Consider the following 12,587-nt stretch of genomic DNA (forward strand, 5'->3'; position numbering starts at 1 on the left):
ATTGCGAAAAATATGCAGATTGAAATCGAAGTTAAAATTAACTGAGAAGAGATTGCAAGAAACAGAAGAAACAATTACAAACGATGATTCCACAGCTGATGATTATTCATCAATGAACCCTAATAATATCGCAAATAATAGCCGAGGGCATGTTCAAATATCAACTTCAGATGAAAGTGAAAGGGTAAAAAAAGTCGAAGAAAATTTTCACGCCACGAAAGCAAAGCTGCTTGCCATGCAAAACAACACCACACGACTCTTACATGCTGAACAACATAGATGTCGAGAACTTGAAGCTAAGTTTTCAGACCTTGAAAGTGCGAACAAAGACTTGGCCACGAAGTTAGATGAGGAAAAACGAAAAGTATTCAGCTTGGAACGGCAAATTGGTCAGTTAGAGAACGAAACTTGTGAACTGAAGTCGAAGACTGTTAAAAGTCTCAAAAGTCGATGTGAAAAGTTAACTTCCGAAAATGAGGCTTTAAAACGAGAGCTGAACAGTTTCGAGCCGGAGTTCTTTGAGGAACTTGAAGACATGAAATACGAACTGAAAAGGTCAAAAGAACTAAATTTGGAGTACGAGAAAGCAATGAGAGTGTTGTGTGAAAAATACAAGCTACCTTTTATCAAGATCAGTTGAGGTTTGAGCTTTTTTGATCTTGGCTCGAAAGGTGTTTTCAAACGGTGTCAACTGACAATCAATTGGTTTTCTTTCAAACTAATTTCTATCCTCTGTCATGTTTCTGTAGAAATAGTATTAGTCTTTTAGTATAAATTTTAATGTTGCGCTTTTCAGTGCTGTAAATTGAGGAAATTCGATCAAAATGTTTCAGAATTTATTCCTTGTTTTTGATTGATTAAAAACTAAGTGCGAGAGAGTGTAAATAATAGTATTAGCTGGGAATAAATGTTCTCAAAATTGTTTTTGTTTCTTACAGAGCTCCAAACCGGCTCCGCTCTGATAACAAATGTAGGTAGCTTGTGATCGAGTTAAATTTAGCCCCAAATTTTCCCGGACCCAAGCCCAAATTACCAACTAAATCATTTCCCCGATTTGGGATTAGTTTCAGCTGTAATCTCAAATGTCACAAAGCCTCCTTCTGTCGTCGCAATCAAATTCAGTGCGTTTTACAGAACGACTCAAAGTTTAGTTTCTAAAGGTTTCGTTTTATGCATTTAAAGGCAATCGCTTTCTTACTATGTGCTTTTTTGATCACGTGAACTCCTAGTTTTTTTCGGTTTTTTACTCAAGTTAAGGTTTTCCTGAACATGCCTTGACAAACTGAACAGCTTTTTGACAAGTCCTTTGTGTTATAAAAAATGTGAAAATAATTTATATCAATTTTTTTATAACTCAAATCACTCAAATTCAAATTCGAAAAAAAAATAACTAAAGTTTACGGAAAACGAATCTACATGTAAAAGGTTTTTTTTTGGCAGAAAAACTGAAGGCTAAATCTGCTACTACTACTTTTTTCGCTTTTGGGTAGCCCAAGCAACTGCACATAAGTAGCGTAAAAATTCGTGGATCATCGTAACTAGTTGAAGCTTCAGTGCAATATAGCCCAATAGTTCTTGTCGGGCGGAAGACTGCTCTGAATTATCTCTGCTAAATGCCCAGTCTACGTCACGGAAATGTTTTTGCCCCAAACCAAATTTTGAACTCTGAATCCCATTCACCCGAAATGCCCTCTTTAATTCTGTGGGCTTCAAGTCGGAGGACCGTTCATTGAAAATCAATCTTCAAACTGTGTAGCTTGACAAATGGTTCCAAAACTGTACCAGATTACGTGCTGTGTTTTGTTTCAAGTGCCTGAAAAGAAATAGCCTCAGCTCATGTTCCGGTTTTACCTCAATGAAATAGTAGTGTAGCCCTTAGATTGCTCGTAAGTACGTCGAGAAAGCTATAGTTGTAATTTGTTTATTTTAAAATCCATTTGGCCTTTAAATTTAACAACTTTTCAATGATTTGCAAACTTCTGCTCAGACGTGAAAGCAGTTGATTGTGTATTGTTCAGCCTTGGGATTGTTTAGTTCTTAATTTGTCGAAAGTTTTCCCGTTCGCCTTTAGCGCTTACATTAGTCATTTCTTGAGGCTTAAAAAAGCTTTCCGATAATCAGAGTAATCAAGTAAAATTATAATAATAGCAAAATTTTCTTTTATTACACTTAATTTACTTGGAAGCGATGACCATGCCTCAATGTGTGAGCAATGACCCTGCCACTGGTTGTTCAAGGACGTACTCTGCAGAAATGGAATCGAAGCTGCCGGGATGTGCAAAGTACGAGACCTCGTCTCCTTCCTCTTTCCGCGGGAGTTTCTTCGAGGATAATGCTATTCTAAACGACCATCATGGAAATTGGTCCGTGTACAAATATTTGCCCAAGTGCTGGACCACTCTGGAACCGGCTCTGTGTGGAGTGTTGCGGGCTTCTTGTCAGAATAACAGTGATGCCTCGAGGATTTATCCTTCCTTGACGAAGCTGCATCAACACGGTTGCAACCAGATGTTAGATGTGTGTCCATTTGTGAAGCACGTGTATCAACATGTTAACAGTGAGTATATGTTCTGAATTAAGTTGTACTCATATGACGTAGTTGTGTTAGTTATAATGGCAATACGTTTCACACTTAAAGGTCGGAGTAGTCTTTGCAATAACTGCTCAGGTTAAAGTTTTTTTGATACTACGTTTTATAAGATTATTATAATTTATAATTTGGGAAAAGGTTTGGCCGACATGAGATCAAAAAGCGGATTTTGGCTACTTTTTTTTCGTGGAGTAAAGAAATCTCGTAGGGATTAATTTGCTATCACGTTGAAGTCCTTCCAGCTGTGATTTCAATTCTGAAAAAGTTTCAAATTCAAATCTTGTCTATTTGGAGAAAAATTGGATTTAAAAATTCCAGCATAATTTTTATGCCAACTTATGACACTGAGTTTGAGCCCAATTCAAGTCTCATTCAGTTTCGTGCGCTTTTTAGATGTAATAAAATCTCATTTCAGTAGTTTCTCACCTCATTCGATCGCGCTTTACCTGGAAAAATTAGCAGGAAATAAGGAAATTAATTATATTTTTTCTAAAACTTGATTTTTTCAAAACAGAAATTTTCTTTAATCATAGTGGTCGGAACATTCTGTGCAACTTACACAGCATTCGGCTATCATTTTTCGATTAAGATTTTTTATTTTTAGTTTCATACCGACGATCGAATTATGGTTCAGGTGTTTTTTAACGCAAAATAGGTATCACAAAGAAGCGTCGAAGAGTTACTCTTTCTGCACCGTAGACAAATTTAGAGAAATGGGTCAAAACGCAGGCGTTTTAAGAAGTATTTGCGCAAAAAAGCTGATTGGGCATTTTTAACCCCTGCACCCTTGCGCGCAACTGACATTCGGGCCTTACTTCCTTGGATAGTGTCATCCATTTTGCGTAGCCGTTCCCTCCTTGAGGCGGATGATATTGGGAACCCTGCGAATGTGACCGAAGTTGGATTCGAACACACGCAAAAATTGTTTGGTAGTAGAGGGGGTCGAATCCGTGAGGGGGTATTGAGGGCAGAATTTTTTTGTCAAAATAACGTCTATGGTGTTTTAAGAGAGCTCGGAAAATCAATTTGGTCGACCAAACAAAGGTCATCAATTTTTTATATCAATTGAGAAATGGGTAGCTTACTATTCTTTGTGTGCTACTTCTTGCATATCAACCCGCTTTTCTTGTATCATTTAGAATTCGTCACGTGTAGTAGTGAATTCTACGTCAACATGAAATGCCCAGGACAAACACTACTGAATCACTACGACAAGCCAGATGTCGCCGATTTTCAGTGCCTTCCTCCCGCGCAAGTCACTCCCTCCTCCGATCTCTGGCTTACGAAGGTGGACTACTGCGGGATGCCTTGCGACCAGTTGGAACCCTTGTCATCATGGAACCCTGCTCTCATTCTATCGTCCTTTTTGATCCAACTCTGCATTCTACTTTTTCTTCACTTCAGTCCTCAAAAATATGGGGCTGCCGAGTTCAAGTTTCTGAAATTAGTTTTAACTGTAGACTCTCTGATGACGTTTTGTATTTCTCTCATGCCCTTTGTTCACAACTTCTCGAATTTCTGCGACTCTAGTTCAGATTTGCTCGTTATGAATATCAGACCTGGGTGGAGCGGCAAGTTTGCGTTTGAGCTTGCAGTCGCGTTTTCGATGTCGTTTCTCATAACTATCGAGTGGTTTTGGATGTTGCTCCGACTGAAGTATTTCCCGATGGCAAAATGTGTAGCTTTTGGCGACCGACAGTATCAAACGATAGCTTCACCAAAGAAAGTGAACACCATTAGTTTCGTTGTGTTGCTATTTGCGCTGTTACTAAGCCTGGGAGTCGTATCTCTTGGAACAGTGAGTCCCAATTTCAGCTCACGGATCCCACAAATATATATTGAGCATCCGATTTTGTTCTCATTTGAACCGGTCGTTATTTTCCTACTTCAGTTCGGAGTTTCAATCATGTTGTTTGTCGATTCCGTGCGCCATCAAGCATTCAAACTTTCCTACGTCATTCTGGGGACTTTTATATGTTTAGCCAACGCGGCTCGGATTTACTGCTTCCACAGTTCGAGAAAAGCTCAGGAATCGTTTGTTAACTTTTACTTCGAAAAAATATGGACTTGTAATTTAGACGCTCTAACGGAATGTGCAGTCGCTCTACCTTCTATTTCTCCTTTACTTGATGTGTTTCTTTTAATTCTTAAACTAATTGATTATATCTTACTGTTTTATGTTATCAACTTGTTGTTACCATTCAAAAGACCCTTCAATGTTTTGACCTCTATCAAAGAAATCATGCAGCCCACGAGCTCAAGTCTGTTGTCAAAATCGAAGCCAAAAGTGACCGTCCTGGTTTCGAATCCGAGCAGTGACGGGATGATTGAGACCTTTTACTCCCCTTCGCCTTCGATGAATTTCAAGGACACGCAAATTGTCCATTTGGGAGCTCATAGTTCTCAAGAGAAAGGAATACAGATGAAGCAGCTCAAGCCTTCTCTAGAAGTAGCGAAAAGTGGTAGAAGTCCCAAACAAGGGATTGTCAGGGCGGAAGTTTCGAACCCCGATTCGGCGACAACGAGTAACAATTACACACCTCAACAGCAGCACAAAAATCAAGACCATCAGTTAGTTAATTGCCCAGATTGCGCAAAGACTATCAGAGTTGCCACGTGGGTTAATTACCTGCCACAACCCACCCCAAAAAGGAAACACTTCGCGAACCCAAACAGACGAGGGATTCCAACCTTAACCGCTAATTGTATGACTGGATCTCCGACTAGTAGTAATACATTTAGCCCAGTCTACCCTCTGCAAGTACCGACAAGTCCTCGTATCAACGTCCCGGCGGCACCCAGTACTGTTTCCAGGAGCTTTCCCGGTTCACCGGTGATGTCTCACAGGAGCTCATCAGTAGGTAGCAGTAGAAAAGCTTCAAGCAGGTCGGCTAAACCGGAAAGTGGGAATGAAAGTCTGGGAGTGTATCTTATACCCGAGAGTCACAGACGAATTTTGAGTCAGTACAACGCGAGTCCGGTGGCTTTGAGGAGGAAGAAGCCCTTATCACCGCTGGTTACAAGTGACAGGAAAGTGGAAAACCAGAGTGCAATGCCGAGTGGAAGTCAGAGTAATCCAGCCACTCTGAGGAGTCAGAGGACGGCGACGTTTAATGAACCGGAACCGAGTGCTGATTCGGATGCTCAAGCGACGCCCCGAGCGCGAGACTCGAGACCGATTGATTTGGATCTGGAAAGTGGAAATCGGATATCAAACTCGACAACTGCCTCGCATAGCAACAGAGGCGGAAGCGATTCGTTTGATTCGGAGGAAGATACGAGAACTGAAATAGGACTGTGCACATCTCTTCTGTGATTAAAAAAATGAAGCATTAAATTCAGGTTTTGTCAACAGTAATGGTTATGTCAACCGTAATTAAAAAATAGTTATTAATCTATTTTATTGCTAAAGCTATTTTTCGCCGCGAAGAGTTTGCGAGAATAAACGAAGTGATTACGAGCTCTTATTTAAATCTCAATACTAGTAAAAGCTCAAATGAAATTCAACTAAATGAGTCACGAATTCTGAAGCAACTTAATTGTTATCGGGATTTCGCTAGGATATGCTTATTGGTAAGGATAAATGATAGTAAAACAAAGTAGATTTCCAATCTTAATATCCTTACGAGGCCAAAATGTGTTGTTGATACGCGCACCTGGAATCCGGATACCAGCCTTCAATCATGTTCTATATTCTAAGTGGAATCCACTGCTAAATTATTGCGGAATCCACAAGCAAACAATTCTAACGTAAAATCTGTGGGCACATGATTTGTCGGCAAGATTCCGCATTTGTAAATAGGTTCCGCAAATTGTTATTGGATTCCGCAAAACATACTTAACCAGCAATTCTCAATTCAGAGATAGCTAGAGAGAGAGAGAGAGAGAGAGAGAGAGAGAGAGAGGAGAGAGAGAGCGTGAAGAATTAAGAGCTATAGCTAAAATCAAAAGCAGTTGCGAAAATCAAGAACAAGGATTCAACTATTGTTTTTGGACTTAGTTTCAAAGTCTTTAATTATTTGTTAAGTTGAAACCTTGGATATAATACCCCTTTGAAAATCAAAATGAGCAGTTGAAATCCAAATATATTTTTTCAGAATTTCGGATGAACGTTCTCGAAATGAACGTTTCTTACAGGCGATAAGTTTGGGGCTTGAGTCCTGGTCGGACCTCGTTTTATTTTTTATATGTTATTGTATGTATGTATGTATACCTCGCCTTGCTATGGAACCTTGACAACTTTCAGGCCCCTTCCCACTTGATCCAGAGGTAAAGCACGTGACTTAGGAACATAAGGTGCGAGCTTTGATCCCCGACGGGGCAGATTTTAAGAAATTGACTTTGCTTCAATTTTGAAATTTAACATGAAGCAGACCCCTCTAACTTGGTCTAGAGGTAAAGTAGGTGCCTTGGGACTTTAAAGACTAGAGTTCGAGTCTCCGTCGGACCTTGTTTTCTTCGATGTACCAATTGGTTTTTTGAAAACTTGAATTGTCCGACCATCTTTTTTCTATTTATTTTTGTCGGTTTAGTTTCCAAAGCCTGTAATTGTCTAAGATCATTAAGTGTTTCAAACATATTTAAGTACAATTGAAAGTTGTTCTTTTGTTTTGAAGGTTTTCCAATTGACTTTTCTTGATTATTTTAAATTTTATTCGTGTTTTTTCTTTTAAATGGGTTCGGTTTATGCTATATTACTCAGTTACCTCATTTAGCGTATTTTAAAGTGCGAAAAAAATTGAATTATTTTGTTTCTTCAGCTTTCAGAAGGATTTTTTTTGGCTAAACTGGCATTTAATTAAGTATTGTTGGCGTAGTTGCCGCTCAGCAAATGATTTTGAAAGGTTAATTCCCGTTGGTGATAGTGTTTTTGACATATTTTCCTCACATTGAAGATCACTCGAGACATATTTTGATATTACAGATGTAGTTTAGAAATTTTTGCTGCCGTCTAACTTTCTCTCTGCTAATTTACATGGTGATGTTTGTGTTGTATCTCAAGAGTTGCGAAGCTCCGTTTTCAGTTTGTGTAGAATTTTATCATGTTTTCATTTTGTGATTGAAATCGATCGTTTGCTTGAATTTCCAACTAAATTTAGAAATATTTGTAGGTCAGATTTAAAATGTAGGTCGTAATTTCATCGTTATGGCTGACGATAACTTTAATATTTTCTATCCTAGTTGCTGATAATTGCTTTGAATTTCCAACTAAATTTAGAAATATTTGTAAGTCAGATTTAAAATGTAGGTCGTAATTTCATCGTTATAACCGCCGATAATTTCAATATTTTCTATCTTAGTTGCTGATAACTAATAATGTAAATTATAATATTCATGCAATCACATAATCTAAACACACAATCACAAGGAAAAGTGACTTAAAATGAAATCATAAATTGATGTCCATATAAAAGTCTTGAGGCGAACCATTCGAATGTAAACAATTTGTCAACTTATGTATGATTATTTGCATGCAGATTCGTCAATTGTGCTGGATTTCGAAATTGTTGTCGCAGATTCTGCAAGGTTTCTGGTCTTGGAGTTATTGGAGCGAAAAAATGTTTCAGCCATTTGTGTGTGCTATCCAAAACAGCTAAAAGATCAAAGAAAAAGCTTTGTTGCGGATTCCACGACAATGCTTTTTCAGCTCATTTTGTTTTCTCACAATCCGTCCACAGTTCACAAAATGCACAGTTTGGTCTTGTAAATGGCGACAACAGTTAAGACCAGGTAAAAATTATTAATCCTCAAATGAGTTTGTGTTTTTGTCTCCAGAAAATAGCTCAAAAATCATCAGTTGGAAGAAGTTCTAGAATAGATATCCGAGGACTTTCATTTGTATGAAGGTACTCTGGGTGCTTAAGTGACTGCGGAGATTGCACAGTCCTTTATTGAATGGCCCTTTATCTAATTTTTTATACCAGGCGTGATCGTATTTCCTAGCTTGCTGAAATAGATTTTTTTGAAAATTAACTTCCGAAGTTAAACCTTTCGCTAAAAGTATCACAATTAAAGCTCTGCAAAAGTGCAAGTGGTGCGAATAAGTGTGATTTATTTTTCAAATTCAAAGTTTTCCGCAGAATAAAAGTCGTTGACAAAGAGCCTTTGTGATGTTCATTTTTCTTCCAAATCCAAAATTTAAGTATTTTAATGTAGAAGTCGATCGTTTTTCGGTTTCATCGATCTGTTTGTTGGCTATATTTTGGATAGTTTGAATGAACCGAGTGCCAATTTAGTGCGTATAGAACATGTAACTCGTTTCAAAAAAGGAAATGAAGTGATTCGATCCTAAAATTAATTCAATTTTTTTTAAATTCAATAATTCCTTTATTGCGAGGTACGACAATTTTTGTGGATTTTTCAAAAATTACCAGAAATCTTAGATATAAAAAGTTTCACCGTATTTGAAATTTCCAACCCTGTAGTTGGGTGCTGTCCGCGTTTTCTTAGAGGTTCAAATCTTGTCTCCAAATGAGGCTGCTCAAATGCGTTATATTTCAAGTTGTATTTTAAGGGGGTGGAAAGGAAGTATACGTAGGCGAAACTAAAAACCTTATCCAAATTCTGTGAGCTTTGTTTTTTTTTATGAATTTCGCGAATTGAAATAATTTTATTTCTAGTTCTGTAATAGTTCTGTTAAAATTTCATTTCTTTTTCAAATTTAAATAATTACAAGAGTCATCGAGCTTCATCAAAAAAGCACCTGCGTGCGGCTGATTCCTTTTTAGAGCCAACGCTAGGTCACGAGTTATTTCGGCAGTGCAGGAAATCGGATTTGATTCAATTTCGATTTGTATAAATATTTTTCTACAACTTGTGTACTAGCGTGAGTTACAAATCATGCACATCTTTTCGCACAAATTTTGCACGAAAATTTCAAAAAAAAAATTTTCACAATAACAATTGAGGTTATAGGCTGATAGTTAGAGACATTCCGTTTTTTCTATTCATTAGAACTTCGGGTCATTTGATCTCTAAAAAATGGTAGCTCAATGAGCTGGAGTTACTTTCACTGTCTCTTATGAAAAGAAGCAGCCTTGTTCGTTTGACCACTTGCCCTTTGAAATACTGATGCTCTGTTGTGATATTTAAGTCGGCCTTGTGTCTTTCCACAGTTTCGTTTACGATCGCTTGAGAAGGTTTGGGCCGGAAAAACGTAGCGTCCAGACTCCTAACGACAGCCGAGAAGTATTAGATAAAAAACGCTTTTATCGGCGTTCAGAACCGCCTCATTGCTTAACAGTCTCGGCAGCAGAAAACTTTATTTTCTTCTGTTCGTCTCGAGCTTCTTACGAATTCAATGTATCATGATTTTGGCTTCGAATTGTTCTGTCTCCGGGGTGTAAAGTCTTAGATCAGTCTGAAAACGCAGTCTTAGCATAGTTTGACATTGAAGTTAACTCCGAAGTTAACTTGAAGGCTGCTCGACCAGTATTTCAGCCAGGCCTTCAAAATCACATTTGAGGAAGCTGTGCAATAAAAGAGCGATTGGCTAAATTGAAATGAAATATGAAATGGGAACTTGTTGTGACCGAAACGTTGATATAATCTGAGCTTTATTCGAATACAAATCACTTTAAAGAAAAATTATTTAATTTTTTGAACCATCTTAAGTTTGTGATTATTTTGAAATGTCGGCATTCTACGCAATGTTTAAAGGGTTTCCCAGCCACTAGTCCGACAGGCATTTAATTCGACCGGCCTGATTCAAATTAGTAACCAAAACAGATGAGATTTTTCCGAAATTGAAATTGTATCAATGAAATCTGGAATTGAAATTGGTTGTGACCAGAACGTTCAACTAGTCTGAGCTTTATTCAAATACCAATCATTGTTAAGAAAAATTATTTAATTTTTGGAAACAGCTGAAGTTTGTCACTTCGTTCTGATTTGTCGGATTTCAACGCAAGGTTTAAAAGGTTTGCCAGCACCTAGTCCCAACCTAGCGTCCAGCCAAACGAGCGCTCGTTTCGGTATAAATATGCCAGAAACAGCCTCTTTCAAATGAGAGTCAAGACCTTGCGTTTTTTCTTACGTCTCCTGGAATGCAAATCACTTTTTTGTTCCTTCGCATGCATAATATTTTTCTTTTTTTTTTCATTTAGGAACCGGTAATTTTTCATTGTTGTAAATAAGTGCCCACTCAAGTCGTTCTGGAAATAAAGTTTTTGGATTAAAGCGTCTTTTTGCAAGTTTGCAATTACTATCGATATACTGGGATGCTATCCAAGTGTGTGGAAATGTCTGTTATGGGCTGAATAGCGTTTGCGACTGCGAAGTTTGGAGTATTACTATCGCTCAGGACCTTCATGTTTTTCACAACTTGTCGAGCATGCGGGTATTGCCGTAAAAATGTGATTATGTTCACCCCTCGTTTCAATAAAAAAAGTATTTATCCATATTTTCTGTTTCTCGCCTTTTATGATTAGCAGTTCCAGTTCGTTGCATTGTTTTTGCGCCTACGAAAATATTCGTGGCCTGAATCCGCTACTGCTTGTAAAGATTAGAGCAAACTGATCTCCACCTCCGACATTAGTTTTTTTGGCGTTAATTGGGCTTAGTTTGAGTTTGTCGCTGTGTTTTCTTAGAGCTTTCAGCAGCTACTCTCGTTTTTCTAATGTCGTTTTGAAGCAAATTCAGTCATCATTCGGACTCTGAAAAGTTTAACAAAAAAGTTTTTTAATGTCAGAAACGCTAATCAATTGTGTATCGAATACTTTTGGGAGGCTTGAAACATAGAAAATGTTTCAGACAAAAAATTGCCCATGGTACCACGTTCAGTTTGGTATATGTTTTGAACCCGACTCAACTCGCTAAAGAGAATTTTAAGCTTGGCATCCTTTAAAAAACGGTCCCCAAGTTTATCACTCCACGTATTTTTAACCCCCTCTCTTATCACCCTAGCATTAGATAACCCCACTACAATTTAAGCGCTTTTTTTTTACCAATTGTTAGAATTAAAGAGAAACTTACTTGAAAGGAATTCGGAACCATAGCGTCGGTAAACATATAAGATTTAATGGAAATTTTTTTTGCGAAACAAAACGAATTTACATACAAGCTGCTAAATGCGGTGTAGACTTGAACTGAAATGAGCTTGCCGATAGTCTAGTTTTTGATATGAAATTGAAAACTAATCCGAGCGGTATGATTTAAATTAGTATCGAAAATGCTTAGTTTCATCCGAAATTGGACTTGGACCTTGAAAATATTTTTGCTAAAAAGAGAATAATCGGCTGAATTTAAAGCGAATAGAAAACTCTTCAAACATTATAGTTCAGAAAATGGTACAACAATGGTTAAAGAACAAGGTAGTATGATTTTTAAACAAATCTCAGAAACGCCTTTTGTTGCCTTCGATTAGCACCATGTAGGATATCTGTTTTGAACGCGTGAATGTGGGAATTTCTGGGGCTAATCGAAATTCCATAACTATTGATTAATTAAAATCAACTAGTGGATATACAATGGATTCTCTGGCATCAATTAGTTCACTTAATTGGAATACTACTACGGTTGTAAAGAGACTTAGTTTGAAAAAGGGTGCAATGCTGAAAGAGGTTAAATTGTTTTGGGTTTATATCGTTACGGGGTTAAAAAATGAGGGATGTTAACATAGGGGGTTAAACAACGTGGGGTTAAAGAGTGGGATACCGTTCGTTTTAAAATCTAAAGTGACAAATATTCCTTCACCATTTTTGTGCTAAAAATCATTGACGTAGTGGTATCTCATCTAGTTACCCTTGGAAAAGCTGTATTTTGACTATCATTATGTTGCTCAAATTTTGCCAATTTAATACTTTTTATTCCCTAACTTCCGAAGCGATTTGGAAGGAACTGTGGTGAAAGGTGTTTGTTGTCAAATTTGAAATTTTTCAAAAAACTAGTTCTTTGAGCCGTGATTCGGATTCCGAAAAAAAATCAAACAAGTTGTCTGATTATAGAGAAAATCTGGTCTGCGTTTCAAAGGTTTCAGACTACATTAGACGAAACAGGA

At 37.6% G+C, this 12,587-nt stretch overlaps 1 protein-coding gene across 1 annotated transcript; it reads left to right on the plus strand.

Moving 5' to 3' along the window:
• Window positions 1-1,367: 1,367 nt before the first annotated feature.
• On the plus strand, window positions 1,368-5,934 carry LOC134857325 (uncharacterized). The gene is made up of 2 exons (XM_063873717.1): window positions 1,368-2,557; window positions 3,730-5,934. Exons 1-2 carry the CDS (start codon window positions 2,188-2,190, stop codon window positions 5,904-5,906), a joined length of 2,547 nt encoding a protein of 848 aa, XP_063729787.1. The 5' UTR covers window positions 1,368-2,187; the 3' UTR covers window positions 5,907-5,934.
• Window positions 5,935-12,587: the final 6,653 nt, after the last annotated feature.

Source organism: Symsagittifera roscoffensis, chromosome 1, assembly GCF_963678635.1.
Source record: "Symsagittifera roscoffensis chromosome 1, txSymRosc1.1, whole genome shotgun sequence".
NCBI classification, from domain to species: Eukaryota; Metazoa; Xenacoelomorpha; order Acoela; family Convolutidae; genus Symsagittifera; species Symsagittifera roscoffensis.

What these genes read in the sequence shown, in the direction of transcription:
- LOC134857325 (XM_063873717.1), top strand. Translation starts at nt 2,188, where the DNA reads ATGACCATGCCTCAATGTGTGAGCAATGACCCTGCCACTGGTTGTTCA. An exon ending in CGTGTATCAACATGTTAACA is followed by an intron (nt 2,558 to 3,729) that starts GTGAGTATATGT and finishes TGTATCATTTAG; the next exon opens with AATTCGTCACGTGTAGTAGT.